The 25,544-nt window shown below is 49.1% G+C and overlaps 1 protein-coding gene across 6 annotated transcripts in view; it reads left to right on the forward strand.

The window, feature by feature from the left end:
• Positions 1 to 25,544, forward strand: part of SAFB2 (scaffold attachment factor B2) — a 33,913-nt gene that overhangs the window by 5,431 nt on the left and 2,938 nt on the right. For 2 of the 6 annotated variants that reach the window (XM_034997334.1, XM_034997336.1), the window contains exons 3-18: positions 383 to 447; positions 531 to 734; positions 2,218 to 2,280; positions 3,223 to 3,250; positions 4,163 to 4,673; positions 5,100 to 5,149; positions 5,677 to 5,780; positions 10,884 to 11,033; positions 11,124 to 11,236; positions 16,049 to 16,179; positions 17,272 to 17,363; positions 20,674 to 20,810; positions 22,417 to 22,707; positions 23,648 to 23,788; positions 24,856 to 24,918; positions 25,050 to 25,092. In XM_034997334.1, coding sequence (XP_034853225.1) covers positions 383 to 447; positions 531 to 734; positions 2,218 to 2,280; positions 3,223 to 3,250; positions 4,163 to 4,673; positions 5,100 to 5,149; positions 5,677 to 5,780; positions 10,884 to 11,033; positions 11,124 to 11,236; positions 16,049 to 16,179; positions 17,272 to 17,363; positions 20,674 to 20,810; positions 22,417 to 22,707; positions 23,648 to 23,788; positions 24,856 to 24,918; positions 25,050 to 25,092 — 2,186 coding nt within the window. Of the gene's footprint in view, positions 1 to 382; positions 448 to 530; positions 735 to 1,069; positions 1,740 to 2,217; positions 2,281 to 3,222; positions 3,251 to 4,162; positions 4,674 to 5,099; positions 5,150 to 5,676; positions 5,781 to 10,883; positions 11,034 to 11,123; positions 11,237 to 16,048; positions 16,180 to 17,271; positions 17,364 to 20,673; positions 20,811 to 22,416; positions 22,708 to 23,647; positions 23,789 to 24,855; positions 24,919 to 25,049; positions 25,093 to 25,544 lie in introns of those variants that run through there. The other 4 variants (XM_034997335.1, XM_034997337.1, XM_034997338.1 and 1 more) reach the window with 4 other exon arrangements.

Below are 25,544 nucleotides of genomic sequence, written 5' to 3' on the forward strand. Positions count from 1 at the left end.
GTTTGGGGTAAGTAATCCTTTCCGGTGGGGCACTGTCCTGTGCAGTATCTTATGTTGAACAGCATCCCTGGTCACTACCCTAGCTGCCGGTAGCATCCCCGAGTTGTGACACCAGAAATGTTTCTAGTCATTGCCAAATTCCTCCCCACTTCCCCTTTTGAGGACAACTGGTATCCCGCATACAAACAGACTGTCGTGATTTGTTTCCCTTTTGAATGTTTGGGCTGGCTACAGTTTTCTAGATAGATGACTTAAGTTTTTAATTCCTCATCAGACATTTTCGTGCACACCCATATTGGGGGGATTTCTAGAATAAAAAGTATACACATTTTTGAGGCCAGAACCTGAGCATTATCTGACTGAAAAATTACTTTGTAATTAGGACAAAAGATGGAGGAAGAAGGTACAGAAGACAATGGCCTGGAAGAAGATTCCAGAGATGGGCAGGTATGTGGCGTCCACGGTAGAGACACTAGCAGGAGCTCTGTGACCAGCCACCCGGCCGTTGACGCCTTTCGTTCTCTTGACAGGAGGATATGGATGCAGGTTTAGAGAGCTTGCAGAACCTTGACATGATGGATGTGGGTGTGTTGGAAGAAAGCGAAGTTGAGAATAGCAGTGCTCCCGACTTTGGGGAGGACGGCGCTGACAGCATTCTCGGTTCCCTTTGTGATAGTAAAGAATACGTGGCGGCCCAACTGCAAGAGCTCCCGGCGCAGCTCACAGAGCATGCTGTAGGTAACTTGAAGACATGGTGGAATGTGCCAGTAGCCCCGGGGCTCCTCGGGGCTCCTCAGCGCTCGCGGGCCGCCGCTGGGAGTGAGAGCTCACTGGCGGTTGATTAAGTAGTGCACCACCGCGTCAGCAGTCACCAAAAACACGGAGTTCCGTGTCTAAAGCCTCATGGTAAATTATATCCATTTAAACTGCACGTAAGTCAGAGGTTAACGAACGGCTCACTTCTCTACGATCCCGGGGAGTATTTTGATAAAAGGGTGGGAGGCCCTTCCGCAGCATGAATCGTAAAAGGCTGACACTGTTGGTGGAAGTATTTTCCTTTGGAAAACAGAAAACAGTTGATAATCTCAGCATTCGGTCATCCTGTTGGTTTTTTTTTTTAAGATGTGCTTTAGGCACAAGGTTAGATGGTTCTATTAAAAGACGGGAAAGAGTGAAGGAAAGTATTCGTGCCCTCAGAAGCACCCCTCCCGTGAAAAGAAAACCACGCTTAATGGCCTAGTATATAAAGGAGAGCTTGAATTCTGTTACCAATATTGCTTTTTCAAGCTTTCGCTTGTAGTATTTGGCAGAGAACTCTGGTGGCCATCCTAAAACTGATTGCCATTTTAATCTTACTACCTTGGCATACTCAGCCTCTTAGTTTTTTGTGTTTTGGTTTGGTTTTCTGTTCTCTCTCTCTCTCTTTTTTTTTTTTTTAAAGGCACTAAGCTGGGCAGGGGGAAGGGGGGCCCTTGTAGGACTGGACTTTAAACATTAAAGGTTCAAAAGTCAACAAACTCCAAACGTCACTGCCCCTCAGCCTAGGGTGCCATTGAGCAACTGACTTGCTGGTCTTGGCCTCTCTCAGTGTGATCCTGTTGTGTGTTAATTATTTCCAGAGCATGGACTTGGCTTCTTACCTTTTGGTTAATCCAAGCATCCCGGTCATAAGCTTCAAACCTGGGAAAGGAAAAAAAAATACATTTGAGAAGGCATGTTTTTGTATTTCACTCAAGAAGGTAAAAACCTGTCAAATCGAGTGACATTTAAGAGTAGTTCAGTTAAATGTTTTAAGTAAAGCACCTTAGGTGAAAGTGCCCAGTTACTGTTATTTTTCAAAGTATCGTTGCCAAGTAAAATCGGAGAAGTGTGAAGTTTTTCCTTTTGCTTTTGAGCTCTGCTCTGGAAATCGTGTCCGGGTCACATATGTGGACCACCAGGAAATAGACGCTGCCTGGGAACTGAAAGTGTACCTTCCTGGGCCAGTGCTGACCGAGCACCTGCTGTCTGTGAGACCCTCTCAGGGGTGCAGTACCGCCCAGTCATGGAGCAGGCAGGAAGGCCGGCGAGAAACCGAATAATCCAACAGTGGACTTGTAGATGATGGTGGGCAGCTTGAGGGAAGTAGACACGTGGGCCCCTTAGAAACTGGTGAGGTGCAGGTCTTGGAATTCACAGCTCTGTCTCCACTACGTGGTTCTCTGTTTTGTCTTTCAGGTGGATGGGGAGGGCTTCGAGAACACTTTGGATGCTTCATCATTGGACTTCAAAGTACCTCCGGTAAGATACCATTCTGGTGCTCCCTGGCTGGAAACATTATCTGAGCGGTTGATTTTCCATGGTGAAAAAGGATGTGTGTCTGTGTAGAAATGATTCTGTGTAAAAATGATTCGTAAAATGAGCTGAGTGCCTGGGGTAAGAGGTTGAGCCAAACAAGTACAGTCCTACTGTTTGCATTCGGTAGGGACAGTGTTCATAACCAGCAAGAAAATGACTAGAAAAGTTCGAGGGAGAAGTTGAGGTGATTGGGCCGTAGGGCTCTCAGAGGAAACCCCACTCAAATTGAGGTCTGACCCATGGGTCTGGAGTTAGCCCAGTGAAGGGGAAAAGAGGACCTTGGGCAAGGAGGGAGAGTGGCTGAATGTAGGGACGGAGGACACAGGGTGGGGGCAGAGACGCAGGGGTGAGGTTGCAGACGTGGATGGGCCTGACTGCCCGCGTCTGTGGGTCAGGGAAAGGGTTTGGCCCATTGTCTTAAGTACAGTGGGAAGTCAGTGGAAGGTTTTGGGAGGAGTGAACAGATGGTTTTGTTGACAGGTTCCAGTTATAAATAACAGCTTATTTGGGGAGAAATCGATCTCAAATCTGGTATGACATACAAAACATTCGCCGTCTGTGCGACCTCTTGCTGTGGCTGTCTTTGCTCTCTCCGGAGGCCACTAGGTCAGCTCAGACTTGGGGTGGGGTGGCCAGACCCTCCAGGGAGAATTGAACAGGCCGAGTGTCACTGCTGCCTGCCTGGCTTTGCTGGGGAGAGGCCAACAAAATGGGCTTGTCCTCACCGAATCATCCCAGAATGGAATATGGTCGTTTTGAGTGGAGAGAGTTATTTGAAACAGGTGTTTATTCACATGTGATTGAAGCTGTGTCTGCCAGGGAAGTGTATTTGCCCAGTTTTTAAGTACTTTGTGGAATTTTTTTCTCTTTTCTTTTTTAAAATAGGATATTGAAGAACCTCTATTGGAGCCAGGTACTGATAAGAGAAACACGACAGTTAATGGTTTGAAAGTTTTCCCACTCTTTTTTTCAATCTATCCATATATTCTAAGCTGTGTATGGTCGCGTAAATGATTTTAATGGTGGACAATCCAGATCGTACAAGGATCAGAGATTGGAAACCCACTCGTATCACCAGATCTGTGGAAGTGCCGTTCTGGTTTCTGGAGGTCAAATATATTTGGTGAGATGTAGTGATTATTTTCATCTCTCTAACCACGTAGAGGGGCATTTAAGTAATTCCCCCAGTGATTCTTCCATGTGTTTCTACACATGAAACAGATCTTGTGATATTTTGCTGCAGTCTTTTTGATTACTACAGTTAAGGCAGGATAAAGTGGTTGTCAGGGCACTTATAACCCGAGAAGTGACTGGATTCCAGAAGAGGAAACAGAGTCTCTTCAGGAAAATTTTCAACGCATTACTCCCCTTGTGGACTGCGTTTATCTCCCACCTTGGAAGAGTTTCTGGTTTGCGTATTGGACTGTTCTGTTAAAAGAAATTCAAAGAAATTTGGAAATTGAGTTGTCATCAAATGGCGATCGCATTCGGTTCGGCACCTTGGACATTGGAAAACTAAGTCTGAAGACCCACACTTGAACAAAAACAGGAAGAAGACTGTCGAGAAGCAGCCATGTGGTTGTAGGTGTTTGAATCTGTGGGGGCCTTTTCTCTTCCATGTAGCGTAGCGGCTTCCTGTAGCAGTCGGTTGGAGCGCAGGTAGTGTAAACCGGTGTAACTTTGTGTACCCGCGGGTTTTCCAATCTCTGTGTAGCTAGCAGTTCTCTTCGTGTTAGTGTGGCAGCCGTGCCAGTTCCGCATTTGTGATTGCTTTATTTCCCTGGTAATTAAACCTTGTGCCATTCTATTCCTGTTAAATCCGTAGAAAATGAGAAAATACTCGACATTTTGGGGGAAACTTGTAAATCTGAGCCAGTAAAAGAAGAAGGTTCCGAGCTGGAGCAGCCCTTTGCACAGGATACAAGTAGCGTGGGGCCAGACAGAAAGCTTGCGGAGGAAGAGGACCTTTTTGGCAGCGCCCATCCGGAGGAGGGTGATTTAGATTTGGCCAGCGAGTCAACAGCACAAGCTCAGTCGAGCAGGGCAGACACCCTGTTAGCGGTAGTGAAAAGGGAGCCCGTGGAGCAGCCAGGCGATGGCGCGCGGACGGACTGTGAGCCTGTAGGGCTAGAGAAGCCAGTTGAGCAGAGTAGTAAAGCCTCAGAGCACACGGAAGCCTCTAGCGAGGAGGCCGCAGAAGCGCCCCCGGAAGCCTCAAGCCCAGGCCCCAGAGATAGCAAAGAAGACGTGAAGAAGTTTGCTTTTGAAGCTTGTAATGAAGTCCCTCCGGCTCCTAAAGAGTCCTCAGCCAGTGAGGGCGCTGATCAGAAAATGAGGTTTGTTTTTTCTCAGTTTTAGACCAGACGCTATCTCCTTTTCATTGGTCATTTAATGACACACATAAGCTGTTTTTTCTGCAATTGGCCAGCCAGACTGATGCAATTGTAGTTTACTTCTAAACCATGTTTTATTTCTCGTTGTGTATTTCTAATGGGTGAATCTATTTCTTTTCTTTTTCTCAACCTACTATGGTTGTGTTCTTAAATTGTTAACGGCTATCTTCAGCTAAATCCAATTGACTTTTAAGAATCTGACATGGTATTTTGGGGGTCACATTGCCTAGAGAAGCTTGCAAAGGTGTCTTAAAATTTTATTTCAGACTAATTTTCTGGTAGGTATTCAGTTTTTAGCACATACCATACTTTTAATTTAGTTGTCTTTCATTTTGTTCCCGTCTGAGTAACGTTCGCTTTTGTCTCTAGCTCTTTTAAGGAAGAAAAAGATATAAAGCCAATCATTAAAGATGAAAAAGGTATGATTTAATTTATGTGGCAGGGAGCCGCGTACGGATCCCTTATTTGGGGAGGGAGGGGCTTACAGGTACCCACACTGGGGATCCGGTGGTTGGTTTCATGGAGGATTACTGCAAGTAACCATCTAACAGTATCTTGAGAGACTAGATTGAAATGTTGGTGAGCTTCTGTGGTTTATGTCTCTGTTGTGGTTTTCATTTATGGGATAGTGAAAATCCCAGTGCACCGCGTCCTATTACAGTCCCATTCTGCCCGTTAGAATAACAGAACAAGATTGCAGAAACTGCCATCCCGGTTGAGAATTGGTCATCAAAATTCATTTCCGTTTGTAAATGACGAGGACCTGATGATTCCTTGAGTAAGGGAACGGTTTCTGCAACCTGTATTTTTTGTCTTCCATCCTGAAATGCTTAGACCAGGAGAGTTGAAGTGGGAGGTAGCTGGGGTCTAAGAGCGGGCTGCGTCCTGAGGCAGGTCGTGCTCCTATCTGGCCTGGAGGCCAAGCCTGACCCTCTCCCTCCTGCAGCAGGTCGCACCAGCACCAGCTCTGGCCGGAACCTGTGGGTCAGTGGACTGTCCTCCACAACTCGAGCGACGGATCTGAAGAACCTTTTCAACAAGTATGGGAAGGTGTGTGCCCCCCCCCCCCCAACTTCTCGCCACCCAGCCTCTGTTTGGCGTTAAATAATGAACTCAAGACTATGGAGAGTTCTTTTTTCTATTGTTAGTTTTGTTGGTGGTCTTTTCTGTGTGTGTGTGTGTGTGTGTGTGTGTGTGTGTGTCTATGTGTCTGTTTTTCCCTTTAAAAAAACAAAACCACGAGGGAGAAAAGGCTCACCTGGTTTTGGGTAGTGTGCCTTGTTTCTTCGCTGAGAGTGGGTAATAGGCAGCAGATAGTTCATCGTGTCACAGAAAATGTATATAAATAGCTACGTCTGAACGTTCTTCTAATTTCTCTTAAACTGCTCATTTTTTGGCTTATACAAAACTTAAAGCTGGCATGCTGAATTTTTTTTCCCAAACAATAAGTGAAGAGTTGGCTTTTAATATTCCTGCATTTTTAAATACATAGCTCAAGAACAGGAACATATTGGGTTAAAAATAATCAACAAAGACTTGGTCCACAGGGGCAGAAAGAAAACATTACCATTCAGAAGCCTTGCAGGGACTCGAGGACATTTAAAACCCAGTTTTCGTTGTCCTGGAATTAGATGGTGAAACAGTCTCACCTTCAGCCAGGAGGACCACCCTGGTCCTGTGGGTGCCTGTGGGGGCTTGGCGCCCCTTGTCAGGGAGGAGCTGCAGGGAGTCCAGGCGGAGCTTTGCTGGATGTCCTGGCTGCCGTGGGCATTTCTCTGCCCAGGTCTGTGTCCCCGAGTAGGAGTTGGCGAATGTGTTTGTGACTTAAGTGGACAGGACCCAGAAGAAGCATTCATGAGGTGAATATTTCTTCACGGCGAATGTCTTTCAGAAGGGCTTAAAACTGGGAAGCTGCAACCCGTCCTCAGTGTTTGTTGACTTCCTTCTTGATTGAGGCACCAGTTGTGAAGCGTAGCCGCTGTGAGGGCGCTGGCCTAGATCTTACAGGCTGCTGCAGAGAGCATTTAAGTAAATACAGCATGTGACGAGGGATTCATTCAGGGACGTTACAGCCTGCCATCAGTGTGTGGGAGGGAGACCGAGTTTAGATGGGGGTCTGGGGTTCAGCGCACCTTGCTGAGTAAGTGCTCTTTAAGCCGAAGCCTGAGTAATGATAGAGTTGGCCCTGCCCACAGAGCTCGGCATTGAACTAAAGCCGTGGGACTTAGGCCCAGTGGTGGGACGAGTCTGTAATTTGGATGAACTGATCAGGGATGCCTGAGTGGCTCAGTTGGTTGGGCGTCTCCCTTTGGCTTGGGTCATAATCCCAGGGTCCTGGGATCAAGTCCCATATCGGGCTCCTTGCTCAGTGAGGAGCCTGCTTCTCCCTCTGCCTGCCGCTCTCCCCACTTGTGCTCTCTCTCTCTTTTTCTTACAAATAAATAAACTCTTAAAAAAAAAAAAAAGATGAACCCATCAAAGGCTGCTGTGAAGGTGGAGGGCAAGGCCAGGGGCCCAGGGACAGGTGAGGTGGTCTTGGATTTTGCTCTCAGGGCTGTGGGAGGTGATGTCTTTGCAAGGATAATTAGGTTGATGGGAAGGTCATGTGATCCTGTCTGGCTCAGCCCCCTGACCTTGAAGAGAAGGAAGAAGGGGAAGCTTCCTCTCTGAAAGAAGTGACTCTCTCAGGAGAGTCTGTCCCCTTTGGCCCTGTATGGGGTGATGTGGACAGAGGGGGGCTTTCCTCTGCAGGGAGAGCAGGCTCCTCCATATCTGCAAGTGGAAACATGGACACCAGGGTCTGCTGGGAACGTGAAGATGATGGACTGCCCCACCCCCACCCCCCTGTTGTCTCACAGCTGGGGACCCTGAGGTCCAGAGAGAGGAGAGGCCTTGCTCACGTTGACGTACTGAATCACAGCTGGTCAGAGCCAGACCCTCTAGGGCTCTTGTGTCCTGATCAGGGGCTCTGCACTTTCACTGGTGCTGGCTCTACGTTCAGTTCTCTAGAATGTCCTACGGGAACATTTACGTTTAACGCGAGCATCATATAGTGGGGTTTAAATCTGCCATCTGGCTCCCTGTCTGCTCTCTGTTCTGTTTCTTGGATCCCTTGCTTCTCTGTATTTCCTGCCTTTTGAATTGAGTTTTTTTTTTTTTTTTAAGATTTTATTTATTTGACAGCAACAGCCAGAGAGGAAACACAAGCAGGGGGAGCGGGAGAGGGAGAAGCAGGCTTCCCGCGGAGCAGGGAGCCCAACGTGGGGCTCGATCCCAGGACCCTGGGATCAGGACCTGAGCCGAAGGCAGACAGACGCTCAACGACTGAACCACCCAGGCGCCCCAGTGCAGACTTTTTTTTAAGATTTTATTTATTTGATAGATAGCAAGAGCAGGAACACAAGCAGGGGGGAGTGGGAGAGGGAGAAGCAGGCTTCCCGCTGCGCAGGGAGCCCCATGTGGGCCTCCATCCCAGGACTCTGGGATCATGACCTGAGCCGAAGGCAGAAGCCTAACTACTGAGCCACCCAGGCGCCCCTGTGTTGAGTATTTTTTATGATCTGTCACTTATTAGCTGGAACTAGTTTATGTCACTAGTGTTGCTGTATTCTGGTTTCTTGAGGGGTAAAGTCCGCTTGCTTATTTGAGTTTTTTGTGTTTCTTGATGTGGGCATCTATCCCTGTGAACTTTGTTCTTAACTGCTGTTACTGCGCCCCATAGGTTTTGCTGTGTTACAGTTCCTTTTCATCTGTCTCAAGGTATTTGTCTTTTGGTTTCTTCTTTGAGCCGTTGGTTGAACTATAACGTTTTCTTTGCTATCTGCGTATAGGAATTCTATTACAAGGCTTAATGCGGTCTGTCCTTCAGTGATGAAAATTCCAGTTCCCAGGGGGCGTTTGAACCTGATAACGTGCACCGCCATCCTTCCCTCCCAGCCTTTGTGGTGGTGGTGTCACGGCTTTAATAAACAGCATAGTACATTCTTGGTTCGTTGATATGTTGGTTGGTTTGGATTTTGGTGTGTTTGTGTTTTTTTGTTTTTTTCATTTTTTGGTGTTTTTTGTTTTTGTTTTTGCTTTAAACATTTATCTTTTAAAGAGATACATAAATAAGAAAAAGCATGGGCTCTTTGTTAACTCCATGTTTATGTTTTGGGGTGCTCTTTACTCCCTCTTGTTGATATCTAAGTTCCCATTGGGTATTGTTTTCCTCCCTCTTTAAACTTTTCTTATAGTACAGTGTTGCCAAGGATGAATTTCTGCTGCTTTTGTAGATCTGAAAATTATTGAAAATTATTCTTTCGCCTTCACTTTGAAAGCTGTTTTTGCTGCATGCAGAATTGTGGGGTTGGTTATTTATTTATTTATTTTTGGTCCAGACAGCAGTGGTGCTCCCTCCTTCTGGCTCATGTTGGCTAACCAGTTGGCTCTGGGTTTCACCTTTGCTCCTTAGGGCACAGGTGTCTTTCTTGTCTGGCTTACCTGGAAGGTTCTCTTTATCACTGGTTTGGAGCAGTTCATGCCACAGATGTGCTATGGTTTCATCCGCTAAGGTTTTCTGTGCTTCTTTTGACGACGCCACAGGTGGTCCTACAGCCCACTGATGTTCTGGTTCTGTTTTGGTTTGTTTCCATCTTTTTTCCTCTGTTTCATTTCGAGTAACTTCTGTTGCTATGTCTTCCAAGTTCCCTCATCTTTTTTTTTTTTTTTTTTTTTGCAGTGTCTGCTGTCCGTCCCATCTCATGTATTTTTCATCTCCAGACTTTGGGGTTGGGTGTTTTTAAATATCTTCTCTGTGTTTACCTAACATGCTCCGTGGTTTCTCCTAACTTGTTGAACATTTAGGATATAGCTAAAATAACTTTTAATGTCATCATCCACTAATTCTGTTACTGGAGTGCATTCTGGATCTCTTTATTGGTTGGTTGGTTTTCTTCATTAGAGTCATTTTCTCATTCCTTGGTTTACCTAGTCATTTTTGATCGGACACCAGGCGTTCTAGTTATTCGTGTGTCCCTGTCAGTGTCCTTGAGCTCTTGCTGGGACATAGTTCAGTTACTTGTTCCTCCCCAGGTTGCTATTAGGCTTCTTTAGGTGAGCAGAGCAGCCTTAATTTGGGGCTAGCTTTGTGCACTTCCAGGGCAGCACCCTTCTGAGGTCTCAGCCTGATGCCCTGTGAATTGCAAGCTTTTCCATTCCGGCTGCCATTCCGGGTTCACTCTGGAAAAAGTGAATTATTTGAGACTCTGAGCCTGGGGATTATTTGCTCTTAACAGGTGGTTTTCTCCCTTGCCTCTCACACGTGTGCTGCTTAGAGGGCCCTTTGTAGCGCTCTGGGGCTGTCTTTATGCAGCACTTCCTCTCCGGTACTATGATTTCTTCAGACATTGAGCTGTGCTCAGCTCTCGGATACCACCTCCCACCCTTACCTCAGGTCCTCTTCCCTGCCCTTGGCTGGGAACCTCTAGGAAGTAAGCCAGGGCAACCATACGTGTGTGTGTCCCTTGCAGGGGTCACCGTCCTGTGTGGCCTGGTGTACAGTGTCTGAAAACCCCGGTTGCCTACATTTCCTCTAATTTGCGAGGTTTTTTAGGCAGCAGGGGGGTAATGCTTGGTGTGTCAACCTGTCTGGAAGTCGAGATCCAATTGGAGAAAATGATCCAAGTGGGCAGTACTTTTGATTAATGAGTTGTGGTTTGTGGAGTTTTAAATGTCTTTAGCTGGGACGCCTGGGTGGCTCAGTTGGTTAAGTGTCTGCCTTTGGCTCAGGTCATGATCTCAGGGTCCTGGGATCGAGTCCCGCATCGGGCTCCCTGCTCCTCAGGGAGCCTGCTTCTCCCTCTGCCTCTGCCTCTCTCTCTGTCTTTCATGAATAAATAAATAAAATCTTTAGGGGGGGAAAAAAAAGTCTTTAGCTTTCCCTGTTCGTCTTTTGTCACTCTGAGGGCTGATCTTGTATTGTATCGGAAGCAATTGTATTTTGATAGTCAGGATGAGGTAGAACCACTTTAATAACTAATTATGGCAAACCAACAATTTGTGGAGAAGTAAAAACTAGTGGAAAGAATTCTGATGATCAGGTAACTGGTAGTCATTTTTGACAAATCGTGTGGTGATTTATATGGGAAGGTAAGCGTGTCCTTTCTCATGAAGGTTGTTGGGGCCAAAGTGGTGACCAACGCCCGCAGTCCCGGAGCTCGGTGCTATGGATTTGTTACCATGTCGACATCTGATGAAGCTACAAAGTGCATCAGCCATCTCCACAGAACTGAGCTGCATGGAAGAATGATCTCCGTAGAGAAGGTGAGGTGACTCTTGCCTGTTATAACCTATCGAGTTCACGAGCGAGGAGACCAGGACCATGGGCCATTTCTAATCTGTGTTGTATTTTAGGCCAAAAACGAACCTGCTGGGAAAAAGCTGTCTGACAGGAAAGAATGTGAAGTGAAGAAAGAAAAATTATCTAGTGTTGACAGACATCATCCTGTGGAGATCAAAATTGAAAAGTAAACTGATTATTTAAAACCTTTCTCTTAAGCTTTCTCTCAGGGTGCGGGGGTGGGCTGGTCGGGAAGAGGGTAGGTGGCAGCCACAGGGTCACTCAGGCAAACTCGTGTCCTCCTTGCCGCAAGCAGCCTCATTGGCTTCTCACTTACGTATCATATTTGTGCATCTTGCTACCACTTACGTGTTCAGGTTTCAGTAAGGGTCCCTGCGATGTAACCCGTAACTCTCAAAAGTGTATTCACAGGAGCCTTAGTAAGTATTTACGTCCAAACGACTTAGTGGGCTGTTGAAAGAAAATAACACATCTGAAAGGAAAGAATAATAATTTTACTTCACTCAGAGTTCTGGGTCCTTGCACAGCCACTCATACCATGGAATTGTTTCCTGACCCAGACTGGTGTTCATGTAGTCCTTGTTTTTTATCACAGGAACGCAACCCAATCTAATGTTGAAAAGAATGACCTCAAGCTAGTAGTTTGTGCAGTGTCAGGCAGTTGTCAACTATTGCTGTGTTTCCCTCAAAAATATAAGATATCCCGGGATACCTGTGAGTTTCCTGTGGCACCCGTGGGGTACCTTGGCACAGAACTTTGGGATCTCTGGGTCTGAGATACCATCTATAAAGGATGGAAATTGGGACAGGTTTTTCAGAGCAGGATTGCTTGCTAATTTTCTCAGAGTCGTCGGTGTATCCTCTGGAGAAGGTAGATTTTGGTGATGTTCCTGATGGTGGTACAATTCTCAGGGCTGAGTACATTAAGTTTATATTGTCAGTACCATTTACTTGCCCTTCTAGGGCCACTTTCACTCCAAAGATTGAACCCTTTGCTGAGAATCTGTCAGTCTCAGTGATTCCATTTTGCCATTGTTTCTTATATTAAGAAAACGTACAGTCGAGCGAATGTGTGGACTTCCTTAATACTCCTAAGTTTACAACTCCCATTCTGAAAGGTATAATTGCCAGTCTTCATTCCAAATTGGAATCTGTTGGCCCATGAGCAATGGATGTCAGATTAGCCTTCGTGTATTTACAAGCGAGACCTGTAATTTTATCAGCAGCTTCTCCAAAGAGATGTGTTCTATCAGCAGTGCTAAAAAAAAAAAAAAAAAGAAACAAAAACAAAAAAACCCTGTATTTGTAGAATATTGGTAGCTCTTCAGAGTTGTTCAGAGTTCTTGGTGTTTTGGAATGCATCTTTATTGATTTTCTGACCACACGGTGAGACGTGTTTGCGGGAGAAAGGAAGGGGGGTAATAACTAGCTCACCTGCATCAGGTGGTTCGATTGATCCCTGGAAGGGTCCTAGGTCACAGAGGGAATAGGCTTCAGAAAGAGACGTGCCCGGCTAAAGAGCACCCAGTCCAGCGAGGAAGTGGCAAGGCCAGGATTCGGTCTGGGCTGGCTGCCCCCAGCACTGGGGCACATAACCAGGTGATGAACTTGGTATGTTTAAAACCAAACTGCCTTCAGGTGGTCTGACTGGGAGGTTGAGCATTTCAAAATATGTTTTAACCATATTTTTTTCTTCCAGTAAACCTTTGTTTGTTAACCTTTTCTTTGACTTTAAGAATTTCTAGGTTCAGGGCGCCTGGGTGGCTCAGTCATTAAGCGTCTGCCTTCGGCTCAGGTCATGATCCCAGGGTCTTGGGATCGAGTCCCACATCGGGCTCCCTGCTTGGCAGGAAGCCTGCTTCTCCCTCTCCCACTCCCCCTGCTGTGTTCCTGCTCTCGCTGTCTCTCTTTCTGTCTAATAAATAAATAAAATCTTTTTAAAAAAAAATTTTTTTTTCTAGGTTCAGGGACGCCTGGGTAGCTCAGTCAGCTCGGGTCGTGATCCTGGGGTCTTGGGATCAAGTCCTGCATCGAGCTCTTTGCACAGCGGGGAGCTTGCTTCTCCCTCTGCCTGTTGCTCCCCCTGCTCTTGTGCACGCTTTCTGACAAATAAAATCTTAAAAAAAAAATTTCTAGGTTCAGTAGTCAACCTAAGTGAAAAATTAGAAACACTTTTCCAAAGAAGTGGCTCGTCTTCCCCGAGTTGGGTGAGTGGTGATTTATATATAGTTCACATTTGGAAAGTCCACACAAATGTCAAGCATAATCCCACTACCCAAGGGTGACCCTCTTTTGTGTATATTTCTCCAGCCTTTGTTCATACTCTCATGTTTGTATTTTAGAAATTAGTTTTAACTTGGTGTTACAGGAGGTTGCTTTGTGTCTAGGCGGTGCCATGTGAGTACAGAACAACCAGGGGGTCTCCTTGGAGAGAGAAGGCACCACCCCAGAATAGTGGGAGACGCACATCAGATGTAATTCATTGTGGCTTTACTTGCAGCCATGTAGTCACCGCAAGCCATCACTGTTCCTCTTAGAAGGGACACGGACGGCTGTAGCCGTTGAGGGGGAACCAGATCCGCGTGTATTACCCACGACAAAGCTGAGGGGAGAAGTGCTATAGTGCAGCATGCTGAGTGCCGTCCCAGCCTCGCGGGGCCTCACAAAGCATAGGCACGGGCGGTGGAGCCCAGTCATTGACAGTAAAGGCCATTCAGTAAAGGTGGTCGTCCCAGGGAAATTGTTTGAATAAGTTGACGCACCTACAGTGTTAGGGATTTTGTGTTTTTTTCTTTTTTCTTAAGCAAAACCAATACGCTAAAAAAAAACAGTTCTTGATCCTGGTACACACCATCAATTATTATGGTATGTGTTTACAGTTTAAAATATTGGGGGCGCCTGGGTGGCTCAGTTGAGTGTCCAACTTCTGCTTTTGGCTCAGGCCATGATCTCAGGGTCGTGAAATCCAGCCCCTTCAGGCTCCGCGCTTAGCAGAGTCTGCTTGGGATTCTTTCCCTCTGCCCCTCCCTCTGTTCATTTTCTCTCTCAAATATTTATTTTATTTATTTTTTTTTTAAAGATTTTATTTATTTATTTGACAGAGAGAGACACAGCGAGAGAGGGAACACAAGCAGGGGGAGTGGGAGAGGGAGAAGCAGGCTCCCCGCTGAGCAGGGAGCCCGATGCGGGGCTCGATCCCAGGACCCTGGGATCATGACCCGAGCCGAAGGCAGCCGCTTAACCGACTGAGCCACCGAGGCGCCCCTCTCAAATATTTATTTAAAAAAAAATTTATTTTTACTTTTATTTTTTTTAAGATTTTATTTATGTATTTGACAGAGAGAGACACAGAGAGAGAGGGAACACAAGCAGGGGGAGTGGGAGAGGGAGAAGCAGGCTTCCCGCCGAGCAGGGAGCCCGATGCAGGGCTCGATCCCAGGATCCTGGGATCATAACCCGAGCCGAAGGCAGATGCTTAACAACTGAACTACCCAGGTGCCCCAATTTTTTTTTTTTAATAAAGTTTTTTTGGGGGCACCTGGCTGGCTCCATCGGCGCATTCCGACTCTTGATCTCACTTAGAGTTGTGGGTTTAGGCCCCACATTGGGTATAGAGATGACTTAAAAATAAAAAAAAAATTTTAAGGTTTTTTTAAAGCGAATATTATTTTAATTTTTTTTTTTTTTAAGATTTTACTTACTCATTTGAGAGGGAGAGGGCATGAACACAAATCGGCAGGGAGGGGAAGAGGGAAAGGGAGAAGCAGACTCCAAGCTAAGCACAGAGCGAGATGCAGGGCCCGATCCCAGGACCCTGAGATCACGACCTGAGCGAAGGCAAATGCTTAACCTACTGAGCCACCCAGGTGCCCCAAAGTGAATATTATTTTAAAGACAGCTCCGGGGTGCCTGAGTGGCTCATTCGGTTAAGCATCTGACTCTTTGTTTTTGGCTAAGGTCATGATCTCCAGGTTTTTGAGATTGAGCTCCAGGTCAGGCTCCACGCTGGGCATGGAATGTGCTTAGGATTCTCCCTCTCTTCCTCTGCCCCCGACAGACAGACACACACACCACTCTCCAAACATACACACACACACTTGCGCGCGCACACACTTGCGCGCACACACCCCCGCACGCACACACCCCCACACCCCCCCCCCCAAAAAAAGCTTTGTACTGTGGAATTTGAGAGAGGAAGAATGAGCTGAGAGGTTTCTTTGGACAGCCTGAGCTCTGCCTGGGTTGTAGGGAAGAAAGGGCAGGGAGCACTGGTTAGGGAACCCTGAGGGGCCTGGCTTTCCCGTCCTGGACCCTGGCACATGGCGGGCATTTAATAAGTGTGGGATTTAATTACCCGGGACAAACAGCATTAGGGAATATGGGAGACAAGTGTGAGTGGCAATGATGATTTAGTTCACCGCGTAGAATAAAGCTGCCTTCAGCTGAAGTGTTACTAACAGTTTCCACATGAGCTGGAACGTAGCCATCTTAACTCCCCCAGAGTATGCAGAAGTGACCAGGTGCAGTGTTCAGGGTGGATGGCCCACTGCTTCATGTAGCAGGCACCTCGCATCCTCATGCTGTACCTCTGTTCTATTTTATACTGAATTTATTTGGAAAAAAACTTAAAAATTCCACCTGGAGTGAAACACTTAAAATCAGTTTTTTGCAAGCATTCTTCTCTAGTTGGGAGCGTCTCTCGTGTGCCCGTGTGCTGTCTTGCAAACCACTGCATCGAGCAGTTCGGAAAACTGTCCATGAGCCTGCAGTTCCGTGCTGCATATTTCTAGGTGTAGCAGAGAACTCCGGGGGGAATAAGGGCTGTGTCTCGAGCGGGTATTAGATCATCACGGCAGCTTCCCAGTAACTATTCCCGTCCACTTGCTGCCCGGCTGGCTGGTTGTGTATGGAAGTCAGTAAGTGTGAGCTGCTGCCAGAGTCCCAGGAACTCAAGTGTGATGACCGTGTTTTTAAATAGAACTGCGATTAAGAAGGAGGAGAAGATGGAGAAAAAGGAGGAAAAAAAGCCTGAAGACATTAAGAAGGAAGAAAAAGACGAGGATGAGCCGAAACCAGGACCTACAAATCGGTCCCGAGTCACCAAATCAGGTGAGCAGCACCTGCCCAGGGCTCCCCAGGAGAGTAGAGCCTGGTGGGAGGGGCTGGGGGGGTGTCATGGAGTGAGCCAGTGAGGGCGGTGTGCCTGGGCTGACTGTGGGCTCTGTTGATCGGCAGCTGATAAAGCAGCAGGGCCTCAGGGGATGACTGGCTTGAAGGAGTCTCTGGTGACATCACACACCTGGAGGTGTTCCGCTTCGTGATTTATGGTCACTGGCGGCTCAGGGACCGGGCTGCTTGCTCTTCCTGCGTACCTTTGGCAGATGTGCGAGGGAGAGGTGTCCCGGTTCTTGTCACAGATTTGATGCTGTTCTGCAGCTTGTTCCGCACCTTCAGATTGCCATGAGGCACCACAGAATGTTTTGTGGAGAAAACAAAACCCAGTTCTCCCCGCCCCTCCCCCCCAGTAAAACAAACAAAACTCAGCCATCTGGAGCCTTGGAATTTGGTACAGCGCATTACAAATTAGATCTTAAGTGTTTGGGGTAATTTACTGGCAGTCTCATGAGGAACGCGTTTTTAAAATGTTTCTCAAGTATTGCAAATCTCCCCAAATCAGTAATAGTCATGGTGGTTAAGAGTTTGGTTATTGTGTCATCGAGGGGAAGAACCCATTTGGAAGCCTTTATTGCTGTATATGAATGAAGGGAAGCCCAGCCATCTGATTCAGAACACAAGGGCCTGAATTCTGCAGAGCTTTCCAGAATGTGGAGGAGGACTAAAAAATGGAAATTGGTTATCCTGGACCCACTAGGTTTGAGCATGCGGGTAAAGGAAGCTGGTGGGTTGGATGTGTTTGTGTTGCAGAATGCACCTTGACTTAGATTTACATTGTAAGATTCGGGGAAATCACAGCCACTTCATCCCAGGTGAGCAAAGACCTGTGAAGGTACACCAGCTGCTTCGTGTCCGTAATGTGCGCTGCAGGTCAGAACGAGGAGAGAGAGGAGGTGCGGAGGCTCCAGGGGTTCGCATGAGTCCCTAGAGGGAGCAGCGAGAACCCCCAGTCAGCCCGTGCGCTACCTGCTGTCGGGAAGTGGGGGCATCAGCGGGTTTTCAAAGATTGCTTTTTTTTTCCTGAAGGAAGCAGAGGAATGGAACGGACGGTCGTGATGGATAAATCGAAAGGAGAGCCTGTCATTAGCGTGAAAACCACAAGCAGGTCAAAAGAGAGAGTAAGTATTGCTTCCTCCCCAAGTCCGGCGGATTTGTGGGTGGTTTAACGACCACTTTGATTTGCATTATGAAAACAACGTTGTCTCACCTTTAAAAGTTGAAGAGTTTTTGAAGTGCTCAGAAGGCATGTTATTAACTGTTTCGATTGTACGTACACACACAGAGTTAGGTTCTACAGCTTATTTCAAAACAATACTTAATGTTTTTACTTTCCCTGATGGGGTGACCCTTCGCGGGTTCTTCGTCGGATTATACCATCTTTTTGAAAGGAAACCGGTTCACAGAAAGCCCACCATTGGGTAGGATGGGCAGGACCCAGGCTGTTCAAGTCAGAAGGCAGGCTCTGCTCCTTGGTTGACCTAGTGCTAGTTGATTCACTTCTTCTCTTGATTTGTTCGTCTTCTGTGACATTAACGGGAAAGAAAAGAGTCCACTGCAAAACCGACTTTGATGTTGTCAGAGAATGGACCTCCATTTCTTAAGCGGTACACAGCTGGACAAACTAGTGGCTTCTCATTTTGTTTTTTTCCACCCTGGAAAACAAAACCTTCTGCTTACCAGCTGAAGGTTCTAGCTGAAACATTCCCGAGGAGAGCTGTCCTCTTGGAGCGAACGCAGAGCTATCGGTATTCATCCAAGAACATTTTGTTGTGAAGGACTGACTTTTGAAATGAAAACTTGTGTTCTCGAATACACTCATTCATAATGTCTTACGGGCTACGTGAAAACCATAAAAAGAACTATAAAAATAGAGAAATCTAAAGAAAGCCCCCCCAAAAACCCCATAAACTTACCACCGGAATAACTCTGGAGTTAGAAAAAATAAATAGTAATAAAGTGTGCTTGATTAGAACCTTGAGGTCATGTAGGAGGATGACAGCATAATAGAAGCCTCTTCGCTTTCACGTGGACTCCTCACACTTCCTTTCCAAGGGCATCGTACACAGGACACGGCGTGTACGCTCTTATTTCCAAATAATTACGGAGTCACAGGAAGTTGCCAAAATAGTATGGTTTATGTACCCATCACCCCGCTTCCCCCAGTAGTTTCTGCTCACATAACTATAGCCCAGTTTCCAAGCCAGGACTGTGACATTGGTCTGTGGGATGTGCGTGCATGGAGTGCTAGGACTTTCAGTTACAGTGGAGTCCACGGTTACAGTGGAGTCCACGTGAGCACCACCGCGGTCAGGATCCAGGGCCAGACCGCAGAGATCTCCCGCTCGTGACCCACCCCACCAGCCCAGCCCCAGCCCTGGGAAGCTGGTCCTCTGCTTCCCATCTCTAGAATGTTGTCCCAGTGAGAATGTAGCACGTGACCTCAGCATGATGCCCTTGAGAGCTGTGCAGGTTGCGTGTGTGTGTATGTGCCCTCTCTTTAAAGCTGTGTTTAGCTTCCCCTCTCTTCCTCGGTGCTGCCTACGGAGGCGGCAGCCATCTGTTACTGGGCATCATGGCTGCCCTCAGACCTCTGGTGAAGCCCAGGATCGTTAAAAAGAGGACCAAGAAGTCCATCTGGCACCAGTCAGACCGATATGTCAAAATTAAGCGCAACTGGTGAAAACCCAGAGGCACTGACGGTAGGGTGTGCAGAAGATTCAAGGTCCAGATCTTGATGCCCAACATCAAGGGAGCAACAAGAAAACAAAGCACACGTTGCCAGGTGGCTTCCGGAAGTTCCTAGTGCACAACATTGAGGAGCTTGAAGTGCTGCTGATGTGCAGCAAATCTTACTGTGCAGAGATTGCTCACAGTGTCTCCTCCAAGAACCGCAAAGCTATTGTGGGAAAAGCAGCCCAGCTGACAGAGTCACCAGTCCCAGTGCCAGGCTGCACAGTGAAGAAAATGAATAGTTTGTTGCGCACGTCATATTCGTGTTAATAAAACCATGAAACTACAAAAAAAAAAAGCTATGTTTACGGCTGCCCTGTGATCTCTTACCCAGTCCCTCGATTAGGGACACTTGCTGGTGTCACGGCCCCTGTTGAGGACTGCTGTGTGGCAGCGTTGGTGTGCACTGGCCGTGGCGGGCTCCGGGTTTCTAGGTGCCGAGGAGCATGGATGTTGTTCTTTGTGACGGATGTTCTCCGAGTGCCCTTCAGAAAGGGAACAGGATCCTGTAGTCCCTGGGTGTGTAGAGCGCGCCAGGCTGCTGGTATGTGGGAGGCCCGGCTGTGGACACTAGCTGCACCCTCACCTGGGCACTTCAGGCGTCTGGCCGTCCGCCCTCCAGCCTGCAGTGTGTGGGAACAGACTCAAAACCCCTTGCCCATCTCATGGGTGAAGAGTATCATCCTGGTGTTTTGGGTTCCGGTCTTTTTTTGTGATGGGATTGTCCTCTCTGGGGCCCTCTCTTTTTGGCAGAATATCTGTTCGTAACTGTTCTTGCCTTTCTATTGGGTTGGTCCTCCAGCCCCACCACCCACGAGGTAATTAAGAAAATAACCTGGGGAGGGGCGCCTGGGTGGCTCAGTCGTTAAGCGTCTGCCTTCGGCTCAGGTCATGATCCCGGGGTCCTGGGATCGAGCCCCGCATCGGGCTCCCTGCTCGGCAGGGGGCCTGCTTCTCCCACTCCCACTCCCCCTGCTTGTGTTCCCTCTCTAGCTGTGTCTCTCTCTGTCAAATAAATAAATTTAAAAAGAAAATAACCTGGGGAAATTTTTTGAAATGTCTCCCAGGCTCCTTCCCTAGAGACCCTGAGGTGGTGGGTCAGCAAGAGGCCCTGTATTCCAAGCTGTGAAAGCTTCCTGGGAGAGTGATCGTGGCTAGCTTGGGTGTCCTAGCCTCCGAGAGCCTCAGAAATGAGAGTCGGCGGGTGACATTTTGTGCCTTATCCTGGAAACGGAGTGGCAGGGCAGTTGCCCGTGACTACTTTGTAGCTGAGTAGGAGCTCTCTTTCCCAGGAGAGCTGCTTCGGCCTGTTGTATTTGAAGGCCTGAGGCAGCAGGGGAGAAGTGAGAAGTGCAGTCCATCATCCAGCTGGGCATCCAGTGTGCACCTGCCCCATGGCTCTGTGAGGCCTTGTTCTAGATTACGCAGAGTGCTTGGCCCTCCTGCGCTAGATCTGCCTGTAGGTTTTGTGGGGTGTCATCCCTCCTTGCTCCTCCGTGACGCCCCTTGTTTGCGGTGTGTGAAGGTAGCTCTCGAGTGAGCAGCGTCTCTGGGCTGTGGGTGAGCTGAACTGCCTGCTGGGCCTTCGTGGAAACCATGGGGGACAGAAGAATTTTAAGCTACCCCAGATACGCATATAACTTTCTTTGTGTGCTGGTTGCATTTTTTTGACGTTAATAAACCAATTTTGGTAAACAGAGCTCCAAGAGTCAGGATCGCAAATCGGAAAGCAAAGAGAAGAGAGACATCTTGTCGTTTGATAAAATCAAAGAGCAAAGGGAGCGCGAGCGCCAGAGGCAGCGGGAACGGGAGATCCGAGAGACGGAGAGGCGGCGGTGAGTGGGGCCCCGCAGCCTGGCAGGTGGGTGGTCTCCTCTGGGGGCGTTCCGCCTTTCTCCCCAAGCGAGTGACCTGCCTGGCCTAGGCTTGCTGGCTGCCTTGTTTCCCGAGGCAAAAGGCGAGGGTCAGCAGGGGTCGTGGTCAGCCTCGGCATGATGTTCCTCAGAGCTGGTTTTGTTCGAGACCTGAGCTGATAATCAAGAGTCTGACGCTTAACCAACTGAGCCGCCCTCATCAGAGTTGCTCTCCACTGTGTAGCGTTTCTCCTGGCCCAGGTAGCAAGCTCACCTGTGTGTGGCTTTGATGGAAGGACCCCCAGTGTCGAGGTCTCAGTCTTCCCTGCTGAAACCCCACATAAATAAGATCAAGAATGCAGCCAAGGGATGTGGCATTTTTATTATTAGAGATGTTATTCACGGGAGTGGCGTCTTCACTCCTGAAATGTCTACATCTCCGCAATTTCAGGTGGCCTCGGTCACACACGACATTCTTTGCCACACTCACCTTTTGTTAAGGAGGCAGTTTATGGAAGGAGGCCTGTTCCCAGTCTTGCCTTCTGCCTTTTCCCATCCAGGGCTCCCTTGTCATTTTCCCTCGTATACCGCTCGGCGAAACGAAAGCTTTACGTCATGGTGTTTGGAGAACTTGCTTGAGCGAAAGCGGGTCGTGTAGAAACTTCTCCATTTACGCCACATTTGCTTCCCTACATAGTGGGGTTCCGGTGTCTCTGCTTATGTAGCTTTAGAAAGTAAAAGCACCATTGGCTGTCATGTTTCCCACTGGCTCGCACTGACTCTGGAGCCTTTCCAGTCCCTGGGGGGCAGGTGCGAGGAGTGGCAGCGACTCCTGTGGCAGATGCAGAGGGGGCGTCCCCAGTCCCCCTCAGCTCCGGGCGTGCGGTGGCTGATGGTGCGAGCCCTGGCGCCAGGCCGCATACCGCGGCCCCCTCAGCTCATGCCTGGCCTTCTGTGCCCACAGCTTCCCAGGTCGGCGCGAAAAGGCGCGGTCATTAGAAAATGCAGCCTTGGGCGCCTGGGTGGCTCAGATGGTTAAGCGTCTGCCTTCGGCTCAGGTCATGATGCCGGGGTCCTGGGATCGAGTCCCGCATCGGGCTCCCTGCTCCTTGGGAGCCTGCTTCTCCCTCTGCCTCTCTCTCTGTCTCTCATGAATAAATAAAATCTTAAAAAAAAAAAAAAGTAAAAAAAAAAAAGAAAAGAAAATGCAGCCTTGTAGGAGCGAAGGTGTGAAGGAGGAGGGCCCATTACGCAGCATCGTGCAGTCCTTCCTCCGGGCTTCTCTCTGTGCAAGGCAGCCTTCGTTGTAGCAGTCAGCCTTGGCTTCTCTTACACCTCTCCCCCTTAATGTGTGGCTTCACTTTGGTGCCTTTGAGCCAAGTCCTCAAGGCCCAGACCCCACCCCGCTCTCCCCTGGCTTTGCTTTTGTGACAAAGGGGAGTTGCGAGGAGGGGGTTTGCGGCCGAGGCGCGCAGCTCAGCGGAGCGGGGTGGCGCCTGTCCCCCACCTCCCCCTTGGGAGGACGGTGCCCGGGGGCCGCCCGGCCCCGGCGCGGGCAAGTCAGGGCGGCCTTCCCGTGTTCCCGCAGAGAGCGCGAGCAGCGCGAGCGGGAGCAGCGCCTGGAGGCCTTCCACGAGCGCAAGGAGAAGGCGCGCCTGCAGCGGGAGCGCCTGCAGCTCGAGTGCCAGCGGCAGCGGCTGGAGCGCGAGCGCATGGAGCGCGAGCGGCTGGAGCGCGAGCGCATGCGCGTGGAGCGCGAGCGCCGCAAGGAGCAGGAGCGCATCCACCGCGAGCGCGAGGAGCTGCGGCGCCAGCAGGAGCAGCTGCGCTACGAGCAGGAGCGGCGGCCGGTGCTGCGGAGGCCCTACGACGATGGGCGGTAAGGACCCGGCCCCCTTCCCTGGAGGGTTGGGGACCTTGACGACCGAATCTGGGGCCTCTGGACGCCTGCGCAGGACTCACAGCTGCCTCCACCTCGAGTTCATGGAGTTTCTCCATCTGGGGGCTCTGCGGCGTTTTCCCGGAGTTACTCTGCAGAGAAGCTTGATGGTTGCCACTTGGGGAACAGTTTGTGATGCTCTCGCTTAGGCTGCCCCGTTCTTCACACTGCGGTTCCTGGTGGAGCATAACCACCTGCCAAGTGCCTGTCGGGGGCCGGCCGAGCCTGCGATTAGGCCCGTGGGCACCATGGCCTCGTAGAGGGAGAGGCATGGAATTGCGCTGTAGAAAAGGAAATTGCCTTCCCGTTCACAAAGTGGGTTTATTGGTCTCCAGCCCCTCTGAGCTGCTTAATTGATGGTCACCCATCACCCCACCACCCATGCATGAGCCCAGTGTTAAAAATCAGGAAGAAGATAATTGAATGCCATCCTGAGCTGTATGTAGTTCACTATCACCCAATCTAATTCCCTTTGCTTTTGCAAAAAACTCAGAGGGAGATGCAGGTTACCATAGAAGACAGGAAAGGGGAAATGTGGCAGCTCGGAATGGCGTTCCAGAAGAATCAAATATTTCATTTCCCTTGCATCTGGGCTCACACGGGGATCAAGGTATTAACAGCCTTGTGATACAATTAGCTCCCAGCAGCCCTCCTTTCAGGACTGTCAGATGAAAATACCGGCATGCCTCTTGGCAGTTTGGGGGATTTTAATTTATCAAATCAAAGCAATAATGATTGAATGTTTAGAGATTAGCCCTGCAGGACATTTTACACGATACTGGGTCTGGAGAGAGCTCCCCTCCCCACCTCCACCTCTTTCCCTTTTCCCCTCATTCTCTGTCATAAATGAAATTCACGTCCTTTTAAAAATAAAAAACAGGCGAGATGATGCTTATTGGCCAGAAGGCAAGCGTGTGGCCATGGAGGACAGGTACCGCCCGGACTTCCCTCGGCCTGATCACCGCTTCCATGACTTTGACCATCGAGACCGGGGCCAATACCAGGACCATGTGGCTGACAGGTCAGCACCCACCCTCTCCTGCAGCTGTGGACGGAGCCAGCTCAGCCTGACGCAGGCATGGGTCTCCCTCTGTTCTCCGACGTCTCATTTACTTGTGAGGCTCCCCGTGCCTGGCTGACCCGCTGCACGTGGGATTTAGAAGCTCGCGCCTTGAGCAGGATGTTGGACTCGGGCGTCCCTTAGGGCATCCTTAGCTTGTGTGGCGGGAGGACCCTCAGCTCCTTTCACGCACTGCCCTCCACAGACCGGTGGGGACTGGGGGCGATTCCTGAGTCTCCGCAGCCCCATGCCCAGCTCTCCAGGGCCCATACTCTGGGCCTCACAGCTCCCCTGGGCTCTGTCCCAGCCACCCCTCCACCAAAGCGTCCCTTGGGAAACAGAGGGTTTCGAGGAGGGCATGCCCAGCCTCCTGTTTCTACGGAGAGAAAGCCGTCTAGAGAAGGGGTATGACCCGCCTGAGCCTTTGCAGGCAGAGCAGGCCGGAGTCCGCGTCCACGGGGTTCACTGAGCAACAGAGGTTCCTGTGCCAGCACACCAGGCAAGAACTGACTGTAGCACGCGGGAAAGTTCTTGCTGCCTAGCGTGGTGGTTTAAAGGTTTGAAAAGGTTTTTTTTAGCCAGGCCCTTTTTAAAAAAAAAATTTTTTTTTTTTTTTTTTTTTGTCAAGTGTCTTTTTAAACGGGGAATATATATATGTAGTTCGTTAGAAAGGCAACCCTCAAATTTCTAGTTTAAGAATTCTCTGTCTGGGTTTCTCATCATGTTCCCCTGGGCTGCATATCCCTGAGCCGTTTCACCGTTCATAAGCTCTTCTGTAAGGAAGGGAGAGCAGGGGAAAGACGGGCTGAGAAGCGACTCATTTAATGAATGGTGGTTTGAGATTTGGTGTGAATCACATGTATTGGATCAAATCAGAGGTTGGGAACCCTCTAAGGCTTCTCTGGTAGACCTTGGATTTTGTCACTTGGCCACAGATAATAGGCATTGGCTTCGTGGTGTGGGTCACTACCTCTGAGATCCCTCCAAGGGATTTTAGTTCAGTAAAATCTTTATTCCCACCTTCTTAGGATCCGGTTTCACTCCCACCCTCAGGGAGAAGGCTTTAGATGCAAGCCAGCTTTTTTGCACAGGCCAGTAAATTACAGTTCTTACTGGGTGGAATGGAATAAGTACCCCAATTGTGGAACTCGTGTGTGTGGCCTGCCGAAATGTTGTCTAGTGCCACCAGCTGCCGTTGGAATGAGATATTTCGCTTTTGCAGGAGGGAAGGTTCAAGGTCAGTGATGGGAGAACGAGATGGGCAAGTAAGTAAATCCCAGACGCCAAGCCTGGGGCGCACCTGCTTCTGCGTTGGGGCGGGGGGTGGGGGGGGCGGATTGCGGACGTGTCCGTTCTGGCCGGTGAGTGGAAGTGTGCATCGTTGATTGTTTTCTGATTAGTCAGTCTGTGTTTTTCGACTACGTAGGGCCTGTGCCGCCTCCTGAGAAGGATGTATCTGGGGGTCTGCGGGCACTGACCACCCTGGGGGTGTGGGAGGGGCCTTCCTGTCATCAGCAAGGAGGAGGTACCCTGATTCTTCCAGGGAAGACTGACTCTTCTCAGAGGACCCTTGGGCGGAGCCGTCAAGCACCATAAAGTGCGGGGCTCTCCACGTGCACAGGGCCAGAGAGGCCTCAGCTGGCCCTTCGTGTGGCGCCAGAGATGGAGCTGTAGGGACACTCAAGGGTTCTGAAGCACTGTCAGGGTTGGAAGGGAG

This window comes from Mirounga leonina, unplaced genomic scaffold, assembly GCF_011800145.1.
Source record: "Mirounga leonina isolate KUSES-001 unplaced genomic scaffold, KU_Mleo_1.0 Mir_94, whole genome shotgun sequence".
NCBI lineage: Eukaryota > Metazoa > Chordata > Mammalia > Carnivora > Phocidae > Mirounga > Mirounga leonina.